Source organism: Falco punctatus (assembly GCF_963210335.1).
Source record: "Falco punctatus genome assembly, chromosome: 19".
NCBI lineage: Eukaryota > Metazoa > Chordata > Aves > Falconiformes > Falconidae > Falco > Falco punctatus.
Window position 1 is genome coordinate 1,181,068 of NC_137599.1, and position 26,603 is coordinate 1,207,670.

The 26,603-nt window shown below is 49.6% G+C and overlaps 3 protein-coding genes across 5 annotated transcripts; 2 read left to right on the forward strand and 1 right to left on the reverse strand.

Annotated features, from left to right (window-relative positions):
- Window positions 1-2,459: 2,459 nt before the first annotated feature.
- GIP (gastric inhibitory polypeptide) lies at window positions 2,460-8,277 on the forward strand. The gene is made up of 5 exons (XM_080369843.1): window positions 2,460-3,408; window positions 3,506-3,652; window positions 3,974-4,105; window positions 6,268-6,360; window positions 7,333-8,277. Exons 1-5 carry the CDS (start codon window positions 3,227-3,229, stop codon window positions 7,340-7,342), a joined length of 564 nt encoding a protein of 187 aa, XP_080225969.1. The 5' UTR covers window positions 2,460-3,226; the 3' UTR covers window positions 7,343-8,277.
- Window positions 8,278-8,404: 127 nt separating this feature from the next.
- On the forward strand, window positions 8,405-12,834 carry SNF8 (SNF8 subunit of ESCRT-II). Its single transcript, XM_080369273.1, has 8 exons — window positions 8,405-8,515; window positions 9,080-9,130; window positions 9,689-9,827; window positions 10,213-10,317; window positions 11,047-11,119; window positions 11,769-11,910; window positions 12,078-12,152; window positions 12,592-12,834. Exons 1-8 carry the CDS (start codon window positions 8,462-8,464, stop codon window positions 12,727-12,729), a joined length of 777 nt encoding a protein of 258 aa, XP_080225399.1. The 5' UTR covers window positions 8,405-8,461; the 3' UTR covers window positions 12,730-12,834.
- A 144-nt stretch (window positions 12,835-12,978) lies between these two features.
- On the reverse strand, window positions 12,979-25,101 carry UBE2Z (ubiquitin conjugating enzyme E2 Z). Of its 3 annotated transcripts, none has more exons than XR_013924520.1 (8): window positions 24,670-25,101; window positions 22,818-22,890; window positions 20,871-21,058; window positions 18,812-18,923; window positions 18,101-18,213; window positions 17,468-17,558; window positions 15,260-15,640; window positions 12,979-13,131 (listed from the first exon to the last, which is right to left on the reverse strand). XR_013924520.1 is itself a non-coding variant. In XM_080369272.1 (7 exons), the coding sequence occupies exons 1-7, from the start codon at window positions 24,990-24,992 to the stop codon at window positions 15,470-15,472; spliced, it is 1,071 nt and encodes a 356-aa protein (XP_080225398.1). In that variant the 5' UTR covers window positions 24,993-25,101; the 3' UTR covers window positions 15,123-15,469. The 3 variants fall into 3 exon arrangements, 1 of the variants encoding a protein (XP_080225398.1); XR_013924521.1 differs by lacking the exon at window positions 12,979-13,131 and adding an exon at window positions 13,138-15,110; XM_080369272.1 differs by lacking the exon at window positions 12,979-13,131 and having other exon boundaries at window positions 15,123-15,640.
- Window positions 25,102-26,603: the final 1,502 nt, after the last annotated feature.

Consider the following 26,603-nt stretch of genomic DNA (forward strand, 5'->3'; position numbering starts at 1 on the left):
CAAATTTTAAAAGGTTATTTTCCTGCTCTGTAGGTCAATAGACTTAATGAAGCAGCTCTAAGTGGGTTTGAATTGCTTTGATTAGGTGCCTGATTTCCTGTTTACCTCATGGGAGTGGGTTTGGTCCTGCACAGCTCACGTATATAAAAGCCCTGGAAGGTCTCCTCAGCACCAGAACCAACTGAAATCCTCTGGGCAGCTTCAGAGAAAGGTAAGCAGCTCTATGTTAGTCCCTCTTGTTGTATTTTTTTACTTTCTTTCCTCCTTCCCTCCCCGCCCCCCCTAAAATAACAGTGGGAGCGAGCAGTTTGAGAGCATCAGGCAGGAGCTGGAGCAGAGCAGAGCAGCCCGTATCCTTGGCGCAGGGTTTCCTGAAGTGGTACAGGACTAGCCACTCTCTCGGTAGCTTTGGCAGGAAGGACCCGCAGCAGCGTGGCTGCTGGGTTGTAAAGGGAGCGATGGTTCTTTCAGAGGAGGATTCAGTATGTGGCAAATAGCAGTTTGGGATCTGCACCTGCACAGGGAAACAAGGAGAAATTGGTTCTTGGTTGCTTTTGGGGACCTCCCAGCTATGGATAAAACAGGGGCAATGTTTCTTCCAAAGCAGACAGTATTGTATGGGGGACTGGAAGACCTTCATGTTGCAAAGATCCCAAACTTTCACGTTGCAAAGATGCAAAGGAGTTGCTCCTCCTTCGATGAACAAGTCAAATCACAGGATCAAAACAGCGTAGGTATCACAGCAAACTCCGTGCCAGGCAGGGCTAGCACAGCTCGACTACCCCAGTTCAGTGTCACGCAGGCAAAGGGGTCTTGAATTAATTAAAAAATGGGTTTTTAACAGCCTCTGAAAATGTGGATTGCTTTCCCTCCCTGTCTGGGTAAATTCTGCAGAGAAGGAGAACTGTCCTTCCTTAAAATTAGGCTACAATGCATTTTCTCTCCTAGTGTCATAAATAATTACCCTAAGCAGAACAATATTCTTTGCACAACTGAGCTATTTTCAGATCCATCATCGTACCCTCAGTTATATCGCCAATATATGAAATGAAAAGCAAATAAAAGGGAAAGCCTCAGTTATTTAATCATGATGTTTTTTTCCCGTTCTCATTTAAAATACTCCTCAGCTCTTTGTATAATGGAATTTATTTCTGCTGTTAACATACTCTGTAACTATTTGTCTTTTATTGCTTTAGCTCTAAGTATTTTAGGGATTTCGCCAGTGTTCAGAATATTACATTACACCTTTGCTTTTAAGAGCATTCCTCAGAACTCAATGTATCTGAGATAATGTAATGCATTCAGTATGAAAACGAAAACATTTGTAAAAGATGTCACAGTTTTCCAGAAATAAAAAATGCCACAATTACAAGCAACATCCCAACTTGCAAATTATCGCTCTCTCCAAAATAAGAACTGGGCTGTCCTAAGAGTACAAATAACTACTTAAAGGAGTAAAGTTCTATAGATGTATGAATAAATTTTTGAAGGATGGAATATTTGAGTCCTGATCTAGACCTTTTTCGTTTTGTTACTGTACTATCCTTCCTGTTAACAGCAGCTCTCCATCGCAGTGCTGTTTCCAGAAATAGCTGTGACAAAGAGTGAGGTGAGGGACAACAAAACATATCTGTGAGCCATGATCAGAACCATTTTTGTACGGAGTTTGCAAAGCTGGAATAGTAATTAAAAGAGCTCAAATGTCCAAGGGCTTTTGAGCCGAACTGTGGACGTGAAGACTCGGAACAGCTTGAAACTAATAAATCTTGGAATCCGATCCTGTCACTGTCCATGCGGTATTTTTCATAACTGATATTCACTGACTCTGGCTCCAGTCCCTACATAAGGCATTACCCACCCCAACAGAAACTGTCCCAGAAATTAGATCAGGCTCCTAAATCCTGCGGAACTGCAGCGTGGGATAAGCGGGATGCCGTTGTTGCTGAATTGCCTGATCCAACGTAGGTTCCCGTTCACATACTCAAGATTGAATCGACCCTTAAAGCACAATGAGGTACCCACAGGGTCAGCTTGTAAACATGGAGGAAGACAAAGCCCTTGCCTCCAGGAATGTGCAACTCACAATGAATTTGATGGTTACAATAAAAGTATAGGGAACCAACATTAAAAGACACCAGGGTGGGAAAGAGCGTTGGCATTGAAAAAGTGATTTAACTGGGAGCGGCAGAATAAGGCTTTGTAGGATGGAGAAGGCTGCTCGAAGCACAAGGACTGAAGAAACACATTTACAAGCACAGGCACGTGCCCAGCCACCACACATCCTCCTGGGCTCACTGTCCTGTCACTTATGTCCCATGTGTTCGTAGGGGCCGGACATCTGGATTGCCCTTTGCTTTTGAGCAGAGAAACCAGCTGAGAAAATGATGTCTTTCAAAGTTCTCTCTCTGCTCCTCGCGTCTCTGGGGTTTGTTTTGATGGAAGAGAACGTCTCAGGGTAAGTGTTTTGGAAAGCTCACAGTGTATTTTGAGACTCTTCCAGCTCCTCACTGGAGGCAAATGGACTCTTTCCATTGGCATCTTGGTGAGTAGGTGAGAACATGAGTCCTGAGGTAGAGCTCAGATAATAGAGACAGCCAAGCATACAAAGATGAGCACATGATAAGAGAGATATCAAACTAAAGCCCTGAGCCTTTGAGCCAGAGCCAGGAACTCCCAAGTTTTCCCTACAAACTCCATGGCTCTGGGTTAGGAGGAACAAGCTGGAAGTCAACCAGGAGAAGAAGGTTGGCTGAGAACTAGAAACAAGATGTAATCCTCTCGCATGAATGAGGGTGGGGGCACCCAGTATTTGAAATAGTCTGAAAAGATGACTGGTTACATAAAGCAGGTATGTTATAAAGACTTTCCCTATCTTTCCCTACATCAAGGAGGTATATTATAAAGACTTTCCCTCTATTTCTCAGACTCCTATTACAAAATTTCCAGCTACCACCTGAGAAGATCCAAAAGATCCCTTATTAGAGCAGGAGAGCTTGCTGCAATCCCAGATAGCAGTACTATAAAAGGATCTGTCTTGAAATCCTTCACTAACGTAGGTAGCCACCAACTGTCTGCCCTGTCAGACTGGCTCTGGTCTCAAGGTCAGCCCTTGTCTCCTGCCACTCACCCCTGAGCCTCTCAAGGATGTGGGGACAGGTTTCCTTGGCCCGAGGTGCACGGCTGGCCGGAGGCAGCCCAAGCACACTGGGTGCCTGAGCTCGAAGCCATGATCTGTGAGGATCAGGCAGGGAAAGCCTCCCTGACTCCAGGCTGCCAGCAAACACCCAGAGCTCTGCTCCTCCATCTCCTTCTGGGTGGTCAGACACGAGCTGCCATCGCGTTCGCAGCCAGCAGAACCCACGAGGAGCTCAGTGCGGGAACAGTCACCGGCTCCAAGGGGGATCCAAAGTGATCACAAAACCTCGCAGACTGTAGGGAGCACGTGGGCCACTGGGGCAGCCCAGGCGAAGCAGGACTCACTCTTGCCTCTGTGCTCTTCCCCCAGTTTAAGCATCAGCATCCCCAGTGCCAGACCAGTGCAGCGGCGCTACTCCGAGGCCACCCTGGCAAGCGACTACAGCCGCACGATGGACACCATGCTGAAGAAGAACTTTGTGGAGTGGTTGCTGGCCAGACGGGAGAAGAAAAGCGAGTAAGTGCGTAGACTCCCAACGCTCCTACGGTCCAAACCGACAGCTGCTGTCAGCCGACCTATGGCTACAGAAAGATGGGGAGCCGAGGTTCTTCCTGGACCGCAGCAGTGATTCTCCAGGGAGCTGGTTTTCTTTATTTCTTGTATTTTCATAAGTCCTATAACGTTTCTGCTCTGTCAGACAGCACAGCTACCCCGCTCCCTGCCCGAGCCCGCCGCCCGCCCTGCCGGTGGTGGGGGGAGGGAGCCGGGTGCGGGGAACGCGGCCTTGTGGCGCCCCCTGGTGGCGCCGCCCGGCATAGCCCCGTTCCGCCCTTGCAGCAGCGCCGCGGAGCTGCGCAGGAGGGAAGCTGAGCCCCGAGGTCCAGCTGGGGACGGTCAGAGCTTCGACCTGGGCGCTCAGGGAGCCAAGGACTTCTTCACCTGGCTGCTGAAAGCCAAGAAAAACCAGAGGTGAGACTGGAGAACAGGTCTGGTCACTGGGAGGGGTGAGGTCTCCAAGAGTTTTGGAGAGTTTGGGGGCAGGTGTCAGTGGTAACGGTGTCAAGTAGGAAAATGAGAGGATTTTGATTTCAAAAGGAAATTTCACATTTCGCCATTCCGCCTCGTGAGTGAGGAAAAGAACAAAGACTAAAAAAAAGCTTCTCTAGATTTTAAATTTCTCAGAACACACACACCCACCCCAAATTTACAAAAACATAGATGATTGGGGTCATCTTTTGTTTTGCAAATGTCAGCACAGCTTCATCAAACCCCAGCGCTTTGATAAGGTCAAGATGCGGACTTTTGACAGGGCTGAAAGCGCATCCACTCCTCTAACATCACCCTAACAGAGAAGTCAAAATGAAGTGCTTTGACCTAATCAAAACAAAGCCCTCTCAAAAGAAAACTCCCCAGCGAAAATGAGATGAAATTGATACATTTCTACAAAACATTTTGATTTGATCAAATCAAGCCATGGGGGGGAAAGAAAAAAAAAACAAACCCAACCCACTCGTTCACACTCTCAGCACCTGACCGGTTCATTTTTTAAAAAAGAAACAAAACGGTTCATTCCTTGGATCACCGCTACAAGCTCTCATTATGAAGAGCCTGTCATCTAAATGAGAAACCAGGCAGGAGAGATGCCTGCCTGACCCAGGAGGAATTTCCCAGTTTGTTCCTGATCTGAGCATCCCCAGTTAAAGGCACAGATTTTTTTTTTATTTTTGTTTTTTTTTAAGATGTAATTATCTTAAAATCATCACGGTTACAATGGCGATACGAGCTCACTTGGAACAGGTACCTCTGGGCAAGGTAACCGAGTCCATATGGAGCATTCTGGTGCTGCAGCTCGTGCCTGCCTTTCCCAAGCCATCTGGCTGTGAGCATGCTTGTGTATCTCAGCCCTGCGCGGCTTTGTGCTGTGTCAGCATATCCACAGCCTGTCAATAGCCTGTTTCACCTCCCCCAGTCTTAGCTTATGTCACAAATGTTCAAAAAGCAAATTAGACACGAGTCCAAGGAAAAATCTGTTCTCAGGCACTTTATATATTAAAAAAAAAAAACACACAAACCACTGACAAATGAATGAGGGATACATTTCCTTTCTGTAACATGAAGGGGATTTTACAAAACCTAACAGGTTGCTGCTGGTTAGTCCTAAAATGGTGGCGAGAAGGGGGAAAAAAAGCACTTACCGCACACAGCCCACATCCTTCAGGCACAATCCTAGCCTCTTCTGGCAAAATAAATGGAATTTCTAACTACAGGGAGTCATGGGACAGTCACCCAGAACAAGAATCTGGGGGCATTTGTTGTCTTTTGCAGCCTTTGCATGAAAACTGCTTTAGAAACCAGGGTGCAGGGGATGACCCGGGGTGGGGGAAACGAGCAGAGTTCTGGTTCACAGAGGTGTCTCAGGCCAAGCACTCAGAAAATCAGACACCGAGAATCGCTAGTCATACTGAAAATACAAAATCAAAGAAACGAGGGCTTTGAGGGATCTCAAGAGGTCACTCAGTCTGACCTCTGCTCCAAAGCAGGATCAACTCGCCCTAAACTGTTCCTGACAGATGTTTGTCTAACCTGTTCTGGGGGGGGAGGTGGAGGGGGGAAGGGAAACCTTTGATGCTAGAGATTAATCAGCTTGATTAGCTTCATTTAAAAAAAAATTGTTTGCTAGTGTCTCCCTTAATCTCCTTAATTGCAAATAAAAAACAGGACTTGCAGGGGGGAAAGTCCTTCTCGGAAACAAAGACTTTCCTTTGTGAGTTGGGAGTGTAGATGCCGCTTCACCCACGCTCTGCCTTTGTTTTGATGCCTGCTGGGTCTAGGAGGAGGTGGGGTGCAGGGGGGGTCACTGCACAGCTCCCCCTCATCCCCCCAGCTGGATAGACATGCTCACCGCCAGGCAGCCCATACACGCCAAGATCAAGGCACTGTTGTGTGCAAGGAGCTCACCATGTCAGAGAGGTTAAAGCTTTTTTGTGGGTTTCTCTCAGTCAAAGACAGTAGAAGACGAGGAAAATAAAATATCCCTGTGAACTTGAGGAGATGGGGAAAAGAAGCTGTTATGTACTGCATCTGGATTGTTGCCTCTCCTCTGTCTTCATGGCATGGCACATTTCTTGCAGTTTTACTTCTCTGGAAGGTACAGAAGGTTTGAAGGATGTTTTGAACCAGGACTTTCTGACATGGCTGATGTCGACTGATCTCTGCAGACCAGCGTGAGTGGCTGTTCTACCCATTCCCGGTGTTACAAGCATCCCTAGAGAACTCTTCCCAGCCCTCATCCCCAAAGCCACTTGCTGCAGTGCTCAATCAAGGAATTTAGGATTTCTTTAGATAACCACTGAGTGCTTACAGGGCACAGCTCAGCTGGATTTGACTGGAGAGTTAAGAGCTCTGGCCAGAGTTTGGTCTTGCAAAAGTATCCTCAGCTCATTGATACAACAAAGATGGGGAAAGACAGATTGCAAAAAAATTGCTGTCTATAGAGCAGGGAGGTTAGTAAAGCCTTTCCCCCTCTTTTTAATGAGAAAATAGAGGTGTCTTTTTTTTCTGTGCATTGTACACTGCTACGAAAGGCTTTCAGAGAGAAACACAAGTAACCAGGATGCAAAAGGTGCAGGGGAGGGCCCCAAGGAGGCTCCAGGGAACAGCGAGCCCATCCTATGCTTAGCCGAGTAAGACAAAGTCACCATCTATTAAAAAAAACAAGCGAGAAAAGAGCTGTTTATGCTAATGGCAAAAGTTGGCATAAGAACAAAAAGGGATGAACTGGCCATGAATAAATGTAGGTTGGAAATAAGAGGCAGCTCTGTGCTACAGACAATTCCAGGCAGCTTGGTCAGACAATATGAGCCGAGTGGCCGGCCAGCCGGCCAGGGAAAACAAATAACTGTTGAGCTCATACTGCAGCCTTTCCTGCGGAGAAACACTGATTTGCATCTCTCTCCTCTACCCAGCTGCTGGCTGGTTTTTGGGGTTTTTTTCCTCAAAACTTGTAGGTACTTACTATTAGATACTAACTTGGAGTCACATCTTGCTATCAAAATGGATTTGCAAAGTATCCGGGGGGGGTGGTCGCTAGGGAAGGCGAGAACTTGTGCCTTGTTTCCTATCGGAACCAAATGAAAACGGGTTAAGCGCCACACCGCAGGAATTGATGTTTTTCTCTCCCACTTCTGCTTTGTTAGGACTGCGTAGCTCCAGGACCCCCCAGGGAACGCTCTCCTCACCCCAGCAAGACCCGCGAGGAGGAGGAAGGGACCCTACATTCACTCCCTTCTGTGCATATTGTCCGTTTTGCTAATGCAAGCAATAAAGAGTTGAGTTTGAAGCTGAAGTAAGATTCGGAGAAGAACCAATTTGGGGATGGGCTATAAAATATGAGTTAAAAAAAATACATATGTCCTTTCAAACAAGGTTGTTAAGAGTCACCCACCGTGTATGCCAGCGAGGGGGCCGGCGGGATTCCCACACAGGATTTGCGGTGTTCGGGACCCAACAAACCGGGCTGGGAGCTGGGCTGCCCCAACACAGGCGCCCCCGGCTCGCCCTCCCGCCTGACCCCCCAGCGTGGAGGGGCCCCTCCCACAGAGGGGACCCCCCCTTCCAAACTGGGACTTACCTCCATCTGCGGGGGCAGGCTTACCTGAGTTGGGCTCACCCTGGGGGAGGCTGAAGCCCCCCTGCACTGAGGGCTAGCCCCCCACTCCTGCGGGGGGACCCCTTCCCCCAAGGAGGGACTTACGTTCATTTGGGGGGCTCCCCCCACCTCGGAGGAGACTGAATCCCCCTCCACTGAGGGCTACCCCTAACCCGGGGGGGGGGGCCCTACCCAAACAGGTACTTAACTCCATTTCGGGGGGCCACCTGTACCCGAACCGAGCTCCCCCCACCCCAGAGGCAGACTCCCCCCACCCCCAAAGAGGTGACCCCCCAAAGAGGGACTCAAATCTATTGGGGGGGGTGGGTCATGCCTACCCGAACAGGGCTCCCCCCACCCCGGGGAAGCCTGAAACCCCCCTCCAGTGAGGGCAACCTCCCCGCCCCGGGGGGGACCCCTCCCACGGAGCGTCCCCCCGCAAACGGGCCTCCCCCCCCGGGCGACCCAACCCCAGCAGGGTCTCGTCCTCCCCCCGTGCACACACACACAAGAACCCCCCGCGCGGTCTGGGCCCCCCAGCGCCCCCGCCCTCGGGAGGGGTGACTGGGGGGCCCTGTCACACGAGGGGGCCCGGTCACGCGGCGCGGCCCCGCCCCTGCCGTGCGTCACGCCGCCCGTCGCGGGGAGATGACGTCACGCGGCGCGGCGGGGCCGGGATGCACCGGCGGGGGGTGGGCGCCGGCGCCATCGCCAAGAAGAAGCTCGCGGAGGTGAGGGGCGTCGAGGTCTCGCTGGGGAGGGGGGCGGGATCGGGGGGGCGGCGGCCGGGCCCGGTGCGGGGGGTGTCAGGCCCGTGGGCAGCGGCCCCGGCCCGTGGAGGGGTACCAGAGCCGCTGGGACGGGGCAGCACCCTCCGGGCCCCTGGGGAGGCGGGCAGGACCCCCGGTCTTGGGTGGAGGGAGCTGCCCAGCGCCATTAGTCCCGCGTGAGGGGGGCCAGGACCCCCGGTCTTGGGTGGAGGGAGCTGCCCAGGGCCATTAGTACCCTGTGAGGGGGGCCAGGACCCCCGGTCTTGGGTGGTGGGAGCTGCCCAGGGCCATTAGTACCCTGTGAGGGGGGCCAGGACCCTTCAGCCCTGTGGCAGGGGGTGCCAGGCTCGGTGTGGGGCCATCCCTGTTCTCACATCTGCCATCCCCGGTGGACTCCCTGCTTGCCCAGGGCACTGGTCGCATGTCCTCCTGGTTCAGCCATCCTTACGGAGCATCTCCCTCATCCAGTTCTGGTTTCTGGTCCACCTGCAGCACTGCCTCCATCATCCTGTTTTCTTCCTGCAGGCGAAGTACAAGGAGCGAGGGACGGTCCTGGCCGAAGACCAGCTCGCCCAGGTGGGAGATCCCCTGCTGCCCCGGCAGCAGCAATAACTGGCTGTGAGCCCAGCCCAAACCTGGCCTTTGCTTCCCGCTCTGCTTTGGTGTCCGGAGCGTTACCCATGAGCAGCGTGGGTAACAATGGCACCCGTCAGGCTGCCTTTCCCTCACAGAGCTGGGGTGTTTGCTGCAAGTCTTGCACTGCCTCCCTTCTCGAGACCTCGGCAACATCTCATTTCTGTAGAACTGCTTCTGTGTACATCACTGAGTCACTGCTGCCCCCCTCAAGCCTATCTCTTGGCCTTCGCTTTGTCTTATCTCCACTGTGGTCTGATACTGGTTTGTATTCAGTATTAAAAGTGTGCATGTGGAGAATTCTGATTTCACTGAGTGATTTTTATCTTGTTTCCTTCCTTTAAGACCACTGGGGCCATCAGCACTGGGTAGGCAGCACGTCAGAGACCTCAGTGTTTCTTGAGGATTCTGCTCACTCAGTGCCTGTGGGGGCTGCCTTGGCAGAAAAACCACATTAAATAAGTGCGAACACAGAAATGCTTCTCTGCGATTCTCTTTCAGATGTCTAAGCAGCTGGACATGTTTAAGACCAACTTAGAAGAGTTTGCTAGCAAGCACAAGCAAGAGATCCGTAAAAACCCTGAGTTCCGGGTCCAGTTCCAGGATATGTGTGCAACGATCGGAGTGGATCCTTTGGCATGTGAGGAACAGGCACGGGGGTTAACGACCTCGCTGATCTCTCACTGTAAACAGGTCGCACTGAAGCTGGTGGCAGCTGTCCCCGAGCGAAGCTGATGGGGTTTTGACTCACAGGGCTTGTGAACTAGTGCAGTGTACTTTTGGGTGCTGTTTACTTAAAAGGGTGGGAGGAAAACGGGTGGAGATAACCAAAACTGTTGGACTTGGTGATCTTAAAGGTCTTTTCCAACCTAAACAATTCTATGATTCTATAAAGTGGAGACTTTTCATTAACAGACCTGAGTCCTCACAGTGAGGTTTGTGAGCAGCCTGCTTCACATCAGTAACCGTTAAGGAAGAATATTTTGCCCAGTGGTCCAACTGCTTTCCCCTTTCTCACTTCACAGCCGGTAAAGGATTCTGGTCAGAGATGCTGGGAGTTGGAGACTTTTACTACGAGCTGGGTGTGCAGATCATTGAAGTTTGCTTGGCTCTGAAACACAGGAATGGAGGTGAGGATCCCACTCTGGTTTCTCTGAGATACAGCTAATAGGAGGACAGATACCTTTTCGCTGTGGAAAATGAGTTGCATTGCTCTGTGTAGCGTTCTTTACTAGATCTCACAAATTACCAAGATGGCAGTCAAGTCTTCCTTGTTCCTCAAAAGCCTCATTTTGTTTCTACAACACGTTACAGCTACCACTGATAATCAGCCAGCTTTAGTGATTCCTACAGAAATCAACGAGCTCTGCCCTGTTTAGGTAACAAAACCATAACTCACAGTATCATGGGGAAGGAGTGGGGGTCAGTGACAATCCTGAAGGATTACAAAACTGCCAGGTTACTGCTTTGAACCTGGCAGTAAGCTTGTCTCCGAAGGATCACAGCAATATTCAGAAGAGCTGGAATACCAGTGATAAGTGCCTAATGAAAAGGTAGTAGATGTTCTTCATTCCAAAGGGGCAATCTGAGACCAGGACTGGGCTACAGCAAAGCCAGTTGAAGCCTGAGTCTTGTGGGAAAAGGCAACAGCTGACTGCCGCATGTTAGTCCTGGGAACAGAAGGGACTCAGTGCTTATCCCACCCAGTGCTTGATTCTGGGAACAATGAACAGCCACTTGTAAAATGGAAGGCAGGGGTGAGCCAATGGCAAATGCACAAAGGACCCTTGACTGCTCTTGCTGGAGTAATCGTATTGCTATGCAGTAATGCTTTCCTGTCCTCTTTTGTTGACTCTTAGGTTTGATAACATTGGAAGAACTTCATCAGCAAGTGCTGAAGGGAAGGGGGAAGTTTGCTCAGGATGTCAGCCAGTGAGTGTCTGCGTAAAGGGGAATCAAGTAGATTTGGGGAAGAAAAGGGGGTGACTGATCTCCAGCTGTGATGGGACTCCAAATTTGACTTCTGTCAATGGAGTCACTTACACGTGATCCACATTTAATGACTTAACCATTTCAGAAAGCAGCAGTGTGCTTTCTCTGGGAGCCCTAAGGTGAAAAGGACTGTTGCCTTGAGCTGGAGACAGTTGGTTCCCTGAAAATCCAGCTCTCTTACTGCCACAATCTGCTGGAGCGGCTCTGGGCTCCCGAGCTGTAAGGGATGGACTCGGGTATCATTACAGAATCAGACTTCAGGACACAACTTGCCATGATCACAAACTGGGGCTGAATCTTAAAGTTTAACACTTGCAGCTCCGGTGCCACCAGTGTGTGTCTAACGCAAGTCTGCACTTCTGAAGGGGGGCACAGATATACTATATCTGTATAATATATATTTATATAATAACACTAATTCTAAATTGCTTTATAAAAAAAATTTCAGCTGTTGTTTACCTGAAACTGGAGCAAGCTCCAAGGGGCTGTTCTTACTCATAGCTTCTGCACATCAAGCCTTCATGTACAGAATGTAGTGTGCAGTTTGAGAGAGGCTCTCTAAAGCCTTGCATTGACCTCTGCTTCTCAGGGACGATCTCCTTCGTGCCATCAAGAAACTGAAGGTCTTGGGGAACGGCTTTGGGATTATCCCTGTTGGCGGAACATATCTGATCCAGTCAGTGCCAGCTGAACTGAACATGGATCACACTGTCGTCTTGCAGCTGGCAGAGGTATTGAGCCAGGAGATTTTAAAATACAACCACCTTGAAAGAACCTTATTGCTTCCATGATGAGAAACTGATTAGACCAGGCCTGCAGGCAAAACTGTCCACACTCTTTTAAACTATGGACTTAATTCTTGACTATAAGCAGAGAGTATTTTTCTTCTTTTTTTCAGAAAAAGGGCTATGTAACAGTCAGTGAGATCAGGTCCAGTCTTAAGTGGGAGACGGAACGTGCAAAGCAAGTGCTGGTATGTATGAAGGTCTCACGTGCACGGAGTTCAGTGATAGTGTAGAGTGACTGCTCGTGCAGCCCTGCAGCAGACACCTGGCCGGGGACATGTTATCACAACACACACAGGGGATACTAAGCCTGCTGGTTGACCAAAGGCAGAGTACGTGCTGCGTAAGCAGAGCGAGGAAAGCGGAATCTCAGTAGCTGCATATATTCCTGTGGCTTCGCTAAGCTCCATTAAAACTTGAATCTTCTTAGCTCAGGTCCTACACAAACATGGGCATGGCTGGATGTCTGAACTATATTTCTCCTGGTCAAGTTGAGTAAAAATTACTGTAGCCCAAACTCTACGCTCTCCCTTACCCTCGAATAAATACGGGGTCAGCCCTCTATTGTGAATGGCTTCTCAGCCATTTAGTTAAGTTTCACTCACAGTTTCCGCTCTGTCTGTATAGGAACACTTGCTGAAGGAAGGAATGGCCTGGCTGGATATGCAGGCAGCAGGAGAACCTCAGTACTGGCTGCCCGCTCTCTTTACGGAGCTGTACTCTCAGGAAATCACTCCAGAGGAAGCCAAGGAGGCAATACCTTGACTGCTACATGTTCTGTGCCTGTATACAATTCTTCCTGTGAGGTTATTTGCATATCACCTGAAACACAGGGACAGTGGACTTGAAATAAAAGTTTTGTAAAAAGTGTCTAGCTTGAAAAGTTTACCAGGACTAATTCATACTTGCTTACCTCTGAATTGTCCCCTCTGTTGTGGGTGGAAATGCCACTTACCATTACAGGCAACTAAATACCTTGTCACAGCAACAAGGAAATTATCTAAGCTGCTTTTGCAACTGCAGTCGCAGACGATGCAAATGTGACTCTGGCTAAAGAATCCTGGAGCCAGCAGTGACATTGAGAAACTGTTCTGCAGTCCTCTCTGCTCTGTGAATGAGTCGTTGTTCCACTAAGGAGTACCACAGCCTAGATTCTGCCAAAACAAACTTTATTGCACAAAAAAAAAAATCTTATGTACAATAGTATATAAACAAGGTATCTTAGAGTGACTCTTGTGCATATATTTTCAACTCAGGTCTAAAAATCTGTTGCTAAAACATCTCTGCCTAGAGCAGTCATTTGAGGATTGTCACTTTGAAATGGAAACATTCAGAAATGGTAGGACAACATTAGAGCTATAAAACTAATGCTTCTCTTTTACAGCCACATGCTAGTTATGTGAATAGTGTCCACAATAAGGCATTTTCTTGTTTCGTTGTATCAGTGGATGGTAACGCCACATGCATCACAAACAGATTTCAGAACCAGCTCTGCCTTGGGAAGGCAGCAGAGTCACAGCTCTACCCGCAATGCTACTGAATGGTGAAAAACAACGTGACATTTACAATGGGATTACAGAGGCGGTAAAGTAGCACACAGCTCATGACTTCTCGGGAGACCCCCTGCCTCCCCGAGACCTCATCGCAAGCTGAACACCACTTTAGTCACTCTCCTCTGGTGTTACGTGTTGAGTGAGTCCTATGTAAGTTCAGCTTTCCCTTGAGGGAAGACAGGGTTTAAGTCTAAATCAAGCCAATGACAGACCCAGGGGAGTTTGCTTGCTAAAAGGAAAAAAGGTTCTCAAGTTGTTAAATAATTCAGAAATGTTTCCACCTTTCAGCTTTTCAGAGCTGCTTAAGCAGCAGTGTGCAGGCTTCTGAGTTCTGCAAGAGTTGATACAAATCACAGAGACTGAAAATAATTCAGTGACGCATGGGGCATTGCCTTTCTCGTACAGCACGCAGCAGGGGTCTTTTGGCCCCTCTTTCTGCACTTTTTTTAGAAGATGACTGCGTTGGAAGTTCTCCCACCACCATCAGGAGTCTGAAACAGGGCCGAGCTGGTGGGAAGGTGTTTAAGGGAACTGGGAGAGGGCCCAGGACAATGTGCAACTTTGTGCTTAGCTTTCTAGCAAAGCTCCCATAAAAATTATTTAAAAAAAAAAAAGTATAGATTAAGCTCTTTAACAACAAAACATTCTACTGCTCCAATCAATCAGCAGGCTCATTTGCCTGGAGAAACGGTAATTCACCTCCACCCAAGTTACACTGAATACATCTTTGATGTAATGGCACTCACAGCCAGCAGACACCTCTCCAAGAGGGTGGCCTTCACTCAGTAAAAAGTTGCTCTTTAGAACGGTCAAATACACTGAAGTGTTAAACTTTACGACACTCGGCTCGCCTGGACTCAGCCAAGTTTGGCAAAGGAATTTATCAGTAACAAGGCATACACCTCCGAAGGACTCCGCCCGTGAACAGTGGCTTCCTTAGCTAGAATTGCCCCTTATCCTAGCATCTCAATCTGATGGATCAAGGTAGCAGCAGCGAGTGAGGTGGCAGGAGGAAGAAGGAAGGAAAATAAAATAATACACTGATCAGAGAGGTGGAAAGCAGAGTACTTCAGTTAAAGAAACAGAACAGCTCTGTTCAGAGCAGCCCGAATAAAATATTTCTAGAATGCTAACTTCAAATCAAATACACAAACTAGGCTTATTTTTAAGTGCTCCCCCCATCTCTGAACAATGATTTTCTCACCCTCCCTTCCCCAAAATGCCAGGATGAACACACCTGCACTTGATTTATGGATTCTTGCTGTTTCCACTTTGCATCCACCCCTCTGTGCCCAAAGTCTCAGTGGACGAAGTCACCCAGGGCTTGAGTAAAGCTTTCAGAAAGGAGCCCAGATTCCACCACTGCTCTTTATCTTTGGTCTGTCTAGAACAGTGTCTAGAAGAAAGACATCAAGTAGATGGGCTCCACAGAGCAGAGAGGCTCCATCTCTCCCAACCCGCACAAAAAGGTTTCGCCTGGGCACACAGTGCGTGGGCCCTGTCATACCCTGGACTCATCAAAGCGCTCCCACAGCTACAGCTCCACATTCAGCGTGGCCCCAGGAAAGGGCTCACTGTCTAGGAACAGAAAAGCTGTAAAGAGGATTTGCAGTCTAGATCTCATTCTTTAATCAAATGGAGGAGAAAAAAAAAAAAAAAAAAAAGAAAAAAACCAACCAGTGTAGGTGTTTCCAAAAAATAACCTGATGCCACATGCTCCGGCTTTCTAGCATAGTAAGTACCTTTTAAGAGTAGCCTGTCACAAGCTTGGCTTTGTCTAGCATGAAGTCTTCTCATTCAGCGTTATCCACCAAAGCAGTACAAGGAGACAGGAGATATCCCGCAGTTTCCTCCGCTCTGGCATTGGTTTGGTTGTCGAGTCTGTCAGGGGTACTCTAGAGTGTGAAGACAGAACATCCCCATGGCTTGGCCTCTCCACTGTTACCGTAGCTCTAAGCTTTAGAGCAACCCTGAGTGTCTGTCTCTGTCTCGGAGGAGCTGCTCTCAGAGTCTATTTCTGTATTCTCCTGCTGGTGTTTCTCTTGCACCTTCTGCCGAATTCCTTGCAAACGCACTAATAGGGACTGATAGTCAAAGTGGCCCCGTTTTTCACCAAAAGGATCCTGGAAGAAAACCATAGATAAGCCCATTAATACAGACCATTATCCATCTGGTAAGAGGCACAAAGGAGAGAGCTGCATAGTAATCGGGCAACAAATTATCAAAGGCTTAAGGGTTAAATTCCATCTTATGATGAAGAGGCCCCTTAACTTCCCACTGTCGTGGCAGAGGTTGAAGACTGATAACTTCTGTGTGGAGTCTCTTTTGGGAAACCTTACAAACCTAAGCAAACTTCCGAAACAGATGAAAGGCCAAGCAGACATGGGTTGAATTTCTACTCCCAGATTTGAGGAAGCAAACTACTTCAAAGATTTGGTCTCAAGATCACTCCAGGGAGGCAGGGAAAACATTACAAATGAAAGCCTCTAAAATCCAGGAGCCAGAACACTTGACCACACTTTGTACTAGTGCTACAGACCCTGCCCAAATGAAAGCATCGCTATTTCGTTTTAAACCAAGCCCCCCAGCTGAGATGTAGCCAAGTCAGAGGCAGAAAGTCTTTGGAGATTATTTAGCATTTGCTGCTTTCACGCCCTTCCCAGGTCAAAGACACACTGCCAGGGCTATATAAGGTGCTGGTGCACTTTACGCTGTCCTACCTGATGGGAATCTTCGGTACAAGCCAACATGTGGCCCCAAAGTTAACAAGACAGCACGTCTTGCATGCACTTAACTGATACTGAGCCTGGAGCGACTTAGTTTGAAAAACAGGGTAATGAAGACAACAAAACCATCTCTCCAGCACGTGTTCATGCTTCCTGCACTACTATTTACAAGCGAGCAGAAAACCAGCCATGGCAGTCACTGCCTCTAGGAACCGAGCACAACACAGTGATCTTCATAAACCCTGGAGAAAAGCAACTGAGTCCTGGCTCCTTGAAGAAGAGACAAGAGTGGAACCAAACCTGACAATCCTCTAATGTCACCAAACTTCACTCGCTGCCTTCAGTTCAGTACTCTCTGCAGCTGTAAGTCAGGCACAGACCTTCCTTATGGGAATTTGTCACTCCAAACATGAACTCTCCTGTTCTGGGAGTCCTTTCAATTTATGAATTACACAGCCAGCGATGCACTGACAGGAAAAAAGGGCTCAGAGACAAAATCATTAAATCAACCACCTCCATCTTTCCTTAGCAGTGGAATTTCTCAACGAGTCAGACAAGAGGTGGCTGATGAGGAAGACACACCTATTCATATGCAAATTAGCTTTGTAATCTATTCTTTAATGTCTGCTTTCCTGCAGAAACAAGCTCCTGTAACTCAACCTGTCTAGATGTGTCTGCTATATTGACAGTGTTCCCCCACTCCTTCCCTCCTCAGTAACTTGACTCAGTCACCCACTTTCAATCTCATCTCACAGAACTAGGGGTGTCAGAGAAAAGTTCCTACCTGCTGTGTGAGCAAAAGAACCTCAGAAAACAAGAAACTCTAGCAGCAACCCAACAAGAAAATACTGCAATGAAGTTCAGTTGCCACCAGCATTGGTTAACCTGCACGCACCCTCCCTGCTTAACATCAAATCTGCATGAAAACACACTGTGCCAGTTCCACCGCTGAGAGAAGTACCTGCTTGCCTGGGGAGGGTGTCAGGTCCAGCACTCTGAAATCTAACAGCCTTGAAAATCTAACACAGAAAAACTGCGTGCATACTCTGAACTTGAGAATTATACTGTTTTATCCACAGGAACGTCTCAGTTTCATGGCTGATACAAAGTTGGAATACATATTTCACAGAAAAGATCCAGATCCACCCCATGTGCCGCACATTGTTGTTTGTCAGCCTTATCTAAGGCAGTGTGTTATCAACAGGAAAACTGTCTGCCACTCACCTGCATTGTCTGTCCTTGGAGATAAAGTCTCTCTTTACACACCCCTTCATAGAAGTCATAGTATTCCATGAAGGATTTCTCCATCACGCCCCTGCATGCAAGACAGCAAATGATCAACACAAAATGACAGTGTTACAACACTCACACCATCATCCAGGGTCACCCCATCCCACTGAACTCCAGTTCACGTTGTCAGCATGGACAGCCATACAGTGTGTCCCAGTCAGCTAACAGGGTACAGTGAGGCAGGACACAGAGTGAAACAAACTGCAGCATCACTGCAGCTGAAGAGAGCCTGCACGTGATTCCACAACAGCTGTGCTCCCCCCCCAGCCCAAGATATTTTTTTTTTTCCTCTATAAGACAAGGCACATTTATTCTCAAACACGAGTCAGAGGATGCAGCCATTGTGCACAATAACACAGGCTTTGTCAATGCACAGCTCCTGGGCACCACAGAGACACAGCCATCCACTTCAGGGGAAACAAAACAACTCTTTGCAGGACCAAGCAGAGTTAAAAGACTTGCTCTTCCCCGAAGCAACTCTCAGGATCTCAGGAATAACAGCCAGGTACATTTATCCTGCTTCCCTACACCACTTTCTTATGCTCCCTCCATGCCTCTTTTCCATACCGTAACGGCTCAGGACAGGGACACTTCCCTTCCAGCATGTCGCACACTGCTACTCGGATGGTCTCATGCCGAATGCACTCATTATAGTTCTTGCTGTCCCCAGGGTGCCTCTCCTGGAAACAGAATTTGGGCCAGTGAGTCCACGCAACTGCAATGGCTCTTCGTCTCTCCCTCCTGGGCCTGATGAATTTCATTGGTGCATGAACCCACTACAACTCTGTCTGTTCTGTGTATGCTGAGCTAGTTCATACTGCAAATGAAAAGCTGGCAAGATTTTACCTGTCTCCAGAGCCTTGGACTCACACAGCTGTGGAGACAGGTCAACTGATGAAGTTAGCACAGAAATCAGCCTCTCTCTGAGATGCTGGAGACCATGAAAACCTGAGTAGTTTGGTTCCCGCGTGACTAAATGTCCCAGGGAAGCCATTTCAGGAGTCATGTAGCAGAGAAACAAAGAGCCATCCCATACTTCTCAAATGCCTCGTGTTCTTCTATTACCTTACATATAGGCGAGCTAAGGAGCCTCTGGTTCAGAGCTGGCTTGCAACTCCCCCTCAAGCTCTGACTAGAGGCAGAGCAAGCTGAAAAAGAGCCAAGCAACATAACCTACTTTTGTCCCCGTTTCCAGAATGGGATTTGCCACCAGGAGCAAGATGTGGAGGGAAAAGAGAAATAGCTGCAGAACCAGAGAGATCCACCTCAAACTCTCACCTGCTCAAAGCCGGGTTCATTGTGATAAGGGTTCTCAGTCATCAGAGACTGGATGGAGATGAGGACTGAAGAGATACTCTGTGCTGGGCTCCATGCAGGCCCGGTCCAAGTGCTGAAGCATCAAAACAGAAAAGCATCAATTAACAATGCAGGACTGGCTCAGTGAGCATCACCCCTCCAACTGCCAAGGATCAGAAAGCTCGGGAAACCACATTTACTTCTTACAGAAATGCAACAGAAAAAGAAACAGCTGCTACAGATATGGGAAGCACTGGACACTGAGGAAGTTTTCAGGGTCAAAGTAGTTTATTCTCTCAACCAAATGAGTACTTGAGCAAGACGAGAGGCTGGCTAACCTCACTCCACTGCTAACACACACAGGGCATCACACGAGTTGAGGAAGAATACATTTCCAAGCATTTTACAGGGAACTTTAAAGCTATGTCTGTCTATCATCTTGCACAGCTGCCTGGAGCAACACAAGCTCCCAGCACTACCATAAGTCAAACACAACAATTTTCAAGAACTAAAATCTGATTTTCAAGACTCAAACAAGACCATGACTTGTGCAGTCTGTAATACAGACAATCAGCGCAAGGACTGCCATCAAAAGCACTAACAGATGCTCTACTATAGGAATAAGTATAGGAATGCCCATTTCATACACGCAGGGTAGCAAAAACCTTTGCACAGAACAGCACAAGCAGAAAAAGCTGCTCTGCTGCTTGCCCTTAATATCCTAGTTCCAGATACAGACCCGTCTCCCTGTGAGCTGAACAAGGATGTGCTGACCCATATATGCTCTTCCTAAATCCTTTCATTTGCAGCTCCCTCTGCGCTTCCCATTTCTGCTAAGGCCGAAGCTCTTTGTTCACTCTTCAATAATTTAGCTTCCACGCTAGGGCTACAATTGCATGAGCCACAAGGCAGCAGCTTGCGCGGGAGCTGCTGGGCATTCAGACCTCCAAGATAAGGACGTGCCCTGCACACCTCAGTGCTTTGCAGGTGCTGGCATCCAGCTCGCTGGATCAGGAAGACTTCTACACTGAGCAAGGTATTTCCCAGCACCATGTGCCTCTACCAGCCCTGGACCAGCACCTATCAGCTGACTGGTATCAGCTACTTGCACCAACTTCGGTGTGAGCGGCACATGCAAAGCACTGCTGAAACCATACCAGCAAAGGCAGTCATAACCACATCAGCACTCAGACTGTGCTGGTTGATCAAATCCCCACAGCAATTCAAGCTGTTGCTGCCCTTTCCTCACCTGGCCGCTGTTACTGCCTCCCTGCAGCAGAAGGAACCAGGTAATCACAACCCAGCTGCACCAGTCCAGAGTCTCAGCAAAAGCCTTTCTTTACTGGCAACTGAAACTGTTGCAGCTGGGGTTGGGAGTATCACACCATGGCCTGGGTTCCTCTGGCAGAGCTGTAAAAGCCATTCAATCAGCCAGGACTTACACATGTTTAAAAATCAGGCAGGTGAATAACGAGCATTTGCAGCCGTGGAGCCTGTTTGAACAGGCATCATGGGAGCAGCGCTTGTAAATCATTACACCCAGAGCTCAGCCCCACATACTACATGTAAGTGGAAGCCCAGAGCAGTCAAATGGCTCTCAAGGAAGTTCTTAGTGGCTTTTAATTTTATTTATTTATTTTCAAACCCACACAGAGAGAGGAAATTAAAACCACAAAAACCTACATTCAAAGAACATTAAGGATCAAGCTGCAAAGCGCAAAAGCGGAAGAAATGCAGTGCTTGGTCCGAGGCTTTGCAAGGGGAAGCAGGAGAAAAGCGGCAGCATCCACTGAACTTCATGCTTCCCCTGCTCTGTTCTCAGGTGCTTTTAAACACAAGTTAGGCTCTTACATCAGTAGAGGAATTTGTGCCGCTTTAAGACTCTGATTCTGCACATGACTTCGCAGAAGCATAAAGGTGCATCCAAGCACGCGTCTGGGGCAACATCAAGGCACAATGTGCTGAGAAAGATGCGTGAGGCAGAACACAGCCTGCAGCCACCTCCTGATCTCCCATCGAAACAGCCAAAGTCTCCTCTTACCCTAGAATACTCAGGCAGACTTTCCCATTGCGGTAGAAGTTGGGGTTAAACCTCACTGTGTTATTTCCCGTTGTCATCAGTTTGACCCTTGGTGGGTGGATGGGATAATCTGGAGGACAGCGAAACAGGAACAAGAAGAAACCCCCTTCATAAGGCGTGTCAAATGGGCCTGTGATCAATGCATGAATCTGGAAAACAAAAGCCCGTCTTGCGCACCACTTCAAAATTGTGCAGCACCGTCAAATCCTCAACAAAGCCAACCAAAGGCAAGAAACCTCCACCCAGGCAACAGCACAGAGGCAGCATCTTCCACAAGCACACCCACGTGCAGGCCATACTTAACCCTCCCTCCTTCCCTCGTTAGCCAGAGCCACTGCTGTGCACTTCTCTCCCCTCTGCCACACTCAATGTGCAAAGCAGGTTTCCAATGCGAAGTTTGGCCACAGTCCACAACAGCTGCCTCCCATACATCTCTATACAACCCAAACCAGACTGAATCACAGTTCAGGTGGTAAGCTATGCTTAAAAAAAAAAAAAAAAAAAAAAAGGAAAAAGATCTCAAACAAAAAAATTCAGAATTTCTGCGCATTCCTCAATTTTATGGTCTTGTGCTGATTTGGTCTTATTAAAACCAATCACTCAATTTCCTCTTCCAGGATCCAAAATTGAGACCCTATTCTCTCCATGCTAATTACCCTCCAAGATCCCAATTGTATACCAGGAAATCTACTCCCTTTGGGCTATTAAGGAAGCTTTTTCCCCAAGCATCCAAGCAGTCTCCTTTAATGATCCTCTTACCTCCCCAGGATTTCAGTTAAAAGCCCTGAGGCTGGTGTTCTACAAACCCGCATTTCCGTTGAAGGGCATTTTGGTGCTTTCAGCTATCTACACCAGGGAAGCCAGAGCAGCAGTAAGAGCCCCAGGTGGGAGCTGGCTGTGCAGAGACACTCCCTTTGTGCTACCTCCAAAACCCCAGGGGCGCTAAGTCGGGCAGGCACTTACACGGAGGGGGAATTTGGGGGATGCCACGTTTGTCAGGGGGGTGGGAGAAGTGTGCAGCAGAGGAAAAAACAAAGCAACCTCACACACACGCACATACAACACCCAGAAACCAGCATGGCCAGACCAGGTGACACTGGCTAAAGAAAGGGCAGCACCAGCCAAGAAACACACTGGATCAAGAACACTGAGCAACCTCTTGCCTCCCAGCTCACTGCATTCTCTCTGGCATAACTGGAAATTCCCAGTCCTGGAAAAACTCGAGAACCAGGAGGGGAAGAACTGGGGCAGGAGAAGCCGTAGCCATGCCCGTGTCCCTAGAGAGCAGGTCTGTTGGCAGTGATGTGGTGGGAGCGTGGGTCAGACCTGCACGCGACCCTGGTACCTGTGAGAACCCAGCTGGCAGCTCTGCAGCAGGACAGGGCCCGCCTGCAGGGACGCACCTCACTGCCAGCTCACAACAATTAAACATCTCCAGGTTCCGCAGGTGGATTACAGATACTCCAGCACTGCTTGTAGCTAATGGACATTTCTCATTTCTAGCTTCTCTGAGAAGCCCCCCATGGCCACTAGCTTCCCACAGAGTTCTCCTTTGAGCTGCTCTGTTGATTGTTTTCAAGCATCAGTAGGATGAAACGAGCTGAATCAGTACCCCACTGGTTCACAGGGCCTCTAAAGCAGAGCTGGCTTTATCTGTGGAAGCTCCTCGGATTCCTGTGATGATATCTCTCCACAGAGCCAGTTTCCTTGAGAGCCTCCTCCCATTATAAATACAGCCCATCGCAATGCCACCAAGAAAACTGGAACTTCATTATGCTTTTGCAAGACTCGCCCTGACTTCTCTCAAAACATGAAGGGAATACTCCATTTGGGTAAACCCTTAAAGCAGCCATCAGCAGGAACATATAGAGAAGTGGAAAGTTGAAGCAGCTCCAAATCTTCTCTTACCTTGGTCATGTCATGGGGATCAGGCACAACAAACATTCCCGGGGGCGGTTCCTTGTAAATGGACATGATATCCCTGAACAAAGGAAACAGGAATTAGTCAAGATCTCCCTTGGCGTTCATCAGCCCTTGAGGCACTGAACGTTCTAGATGACAAATCTGTGCACAGATGCAAAGGGACAGACTTTTAAGACAGAAACTTGTAAAGAGCTAGACATTTTTCTTTTGCCTCTGTTTTCTGGCTGGGCTCTTTCAACTTACCCCCCAGAACAGCTGAGGCATTTCAAGGGCACGAGCAGCATTCAGGAAAACAATACACAAGACATCAGAACAAGTGCACCTTGACTAACTGCTGTCTTGTATTTCACCATGGATCAGCTCCAGCATGTAGAACTTCAACCATAAACTTCCCCTAAAGTAATCACTTGAAAGTTCTTCTAGGTGAAGTTTGTTGTTTAAAGGATGACTTCTCCTCCCTGTGTTTTCCTTCTCCACACTCAGACTATTTACAGGATCCCTCTTATATACCCAGTCATTTGGTTTTCCCCAAACATACCATGACTCAACTGCCTTTGAGAACGTTACCGCTCTGACAAATTTGGGTTTAATCAGACAGCAGGTTCAAGAGTAGGTGAGAATGCACGCACACACACAGCTTGATCACAACGGCCTTGTTTCTCTAGGGACTCAAACCAAATGAAGTGAAAAACAATAAATCACCTACAACTCCATGCAATTTACAGATAAATCGAATGGCACCTATTACCTTCCCTCACCCAAAACCTCCCTCCCATAACCAGAGCTGCAGTGAGCTCCAGGACAAGCTCCCACTCAACCTTCCCATTTCGGAAGCAACTAGAGCTCAGAGGTTTCAAGGTGAGAACAAATGCAAAAGCAACAGCAGAGCCTCGCCTTCCTGCCTAATGTTACAAGGTTAGTGCTTCTGGCATTTGGATTGGAAACTGCCCAAATAGCTGGTGCCATCTTCGGAAGACATTATACAAGCTCCAGAACAAGGATGAGCAAGAGCCTGGCAGCGATACTTGCTCTGAAGGAAGAGGAAGAACTTGTTGAAACAGTGCCAGCATTTCTAACAATACAAGACTGCTTGTTATATTAAAGGCTATCGACACACCAGGTTTAACAGATGAACCTTTAAAAAGTCAGAGCAACCAAACGGATGGGCATCAGCAGGAAGAAGGATCACTACAGGCAGGTTAAGTATAAAAAACTTAACTCGACCGTTAATGGGAGTTACAAACCTGCTCCCCTCCCCATTTAACAGCACCTCCAAGAAGCTGCTAGCGATCCCGAGGGCAGGATCGGAGCCACACACCAAGGAGCTCTGCTGCCAAACACCCCAGAAACTGCAGATGGAGAAAGAGACCCTGGATGGTGATACCGGGGTCCACGGCTCCAGGGCAAAGGGAGGTGCGAGATTCCATCGTCACCCAAACACCTGGGCAAGGGGAGTCCCGGAGAACAGTGGGGACTGGGGACTGTTCCCAGGACACAGAAGTGGGGGACTGGGGCCTGTCCCCGGGAGCACCCCGGGACATGGGAGGGGGGGACCGGGGCCTGTCCCCAGGCCCACCTCCAGGTCTCCAGGCCTGTTGGTGAGGGGACGGTGAGGCCCAGGGGTCCATTACCCCCTCGAGGTTACTGGAGACAAGCCAGGTCTCTGCCCCGTTACAAGCCTCTGGCCCGTGCCCGCCCTCCGCCCGGGCAGCCCCCCGAGCACAAGCCGGGGCAGGGCCCGGGGGTTTCCCGGCCCACACAGCTGGCCAGGCCCGGGGCCACCCCCCAGCTCGCCAGCGGAGCCGGCCGCGGGCCCAGGGCGGGGAGGCTCTCTCACCGTTTGATCCGCAGGAGGCAGGCCGGGCTGGGCCGCTCGCTATCCCAGTCGCCGCTAACCGTAGGGTCCCAGAAGGCGGAGTGCGTGAGGAGCGCGGCCCCCGCGGCCGCCGCCGCCGCCGCGATGGGGGCCCCGCCGCTCCCCGGGGCCACGCCGGCGCCCGGCGTCGCAGCACCGAAGCCCGCCGCCGCCCACAACTCGGCGGGGATGAAGACGCCGGGGCTCCCCGCGCCCCCGCCCGGGCCGGCCGAGGCTCCGCCGCTACCCGCCGCCGCCAGCACCGCGGCCGGGGCCGCCTCCTCGGCGGCCGGACTCTCCGCCATTCCGCGCCCGGCCTCGGGGAACGCCGCTTCCGGGACTCCGCACCAGCGAGTCCGCCGGCCAGAGCGGCCCCCGCTCCCCGCCTCCACCACCGATCGCCGGCCAGAGCGGCACCGCCCCCGCTCCCCCCTCCCACTACCGGCGCAAACTCCCCCCAGCCACCATAGAGTCTCTGCACTGGCGCCAGAGCGCCCCTTCCACAGAGACGCGTAACCCTGGGCTAGAGTATCCCACCGGGAGCAGCGCGCCCTCTGCCGCGGCGGATGTCTGCGGGGCTGGAGGCGGCACAAATCCTAGTTTGCGGCTTTTTGGGCGGAAAAACAACCTTTCTGCGGCAACAGGCTCGCTCCCAGCACGCCTCAGCCTGCGCAGGCATGGCCGGGCCGCCTTCCAGCCCTCTCCTGCCCCTCAGGGCACCCTCAGGAAGCGACAGAGCCCGCCCGGAGCGCTGGGGGGTCGCCGTGGCCCGTAGGACACCGCGGGGCCCCTCACCCCCGCGCCGCCTGCCAGACACTCGGGTACCTACAGCACGCTGCGGCTGCACGCAAACAGTTTGAGTTTCAAGGTCACAGTCGCTTTGCCAGGGGTACAAGAAGTTGTTTATGCCCATTTTTATACGTATCAGGGACAATAAACGCAACGTGCTGTGCTACCAGCAACTGCTGTGTTCCTGAGACACGCAGACCACTGTGCCCCACAACGATTCCCAAAGCACAGTGTTACTGTTGTAGGGTTACACATTCATTCCCAGCAGCCAGCCTGGCCGCCCACTTATGATTGTTCCTTTTTAGTTCCACCAGCAAGTCTCCCTTGAGCTCTTTTTTGTTCCTCCAAGAAGTCGCAGAACAGTTTGAGCCAAATTCTTCGCAGGCCCTTCCCCTCGCCAGAGCATAAGCAGCTCTTCTGGACAGAGCACTGCCTGCACCCCATTCACATCCCCAGGGAGGCCACAATCCTGCTCCAGGGGCTTTAAGCACACTGAGGAGCTGCATTAATTCAATTACCTAAAGCAGATAACCTCCCACAGTGCTCACCTTCCTACCTTCCTCAAAGGCACAGCTGTCCTACCACGAGGTCTAAGACTCAGGTGAGACTTTAGTATCTCTCCTCCCTAGTATACGCCAATCTCTAAGACAGCTGAAGCACATAACTGTTGGGGGGGGGGGGGAAGAAATAAAATTCAGCTGTGGTCCTTTGTGTAAACTGATGCTTGGAGGAGGCACATGAATAGTGTGACCTTGAAACCGACTCTTCTTTGCGAAAGAAGAAAATTCAGATGATATGCCAGTGCTTATCCTTGTGTACTTGTTTAGTTATGCAAACACCATTAATAAGCTTCTAAACACACTCACCTGTACCCAGCACCTTTTCTACATACTGCCTTTCAGACAAAACAGGTGCACAGTATTTTCAACAATATGTGGAAAAACCACTTTGTCAGCTCATCTAGACATATTTGCTTCACTATGGACAATACTTGCTGGGATTTTTTGTATAGATTTGTGCTGTTCAAGGGCATTCTAACTGAATTCACATTAGATTTTGTCCCCTCCCACCACCATTTCACACTCCCCTTTTGCTTTATCAGCGAGTGCCTCCCCTACCTGGGATAT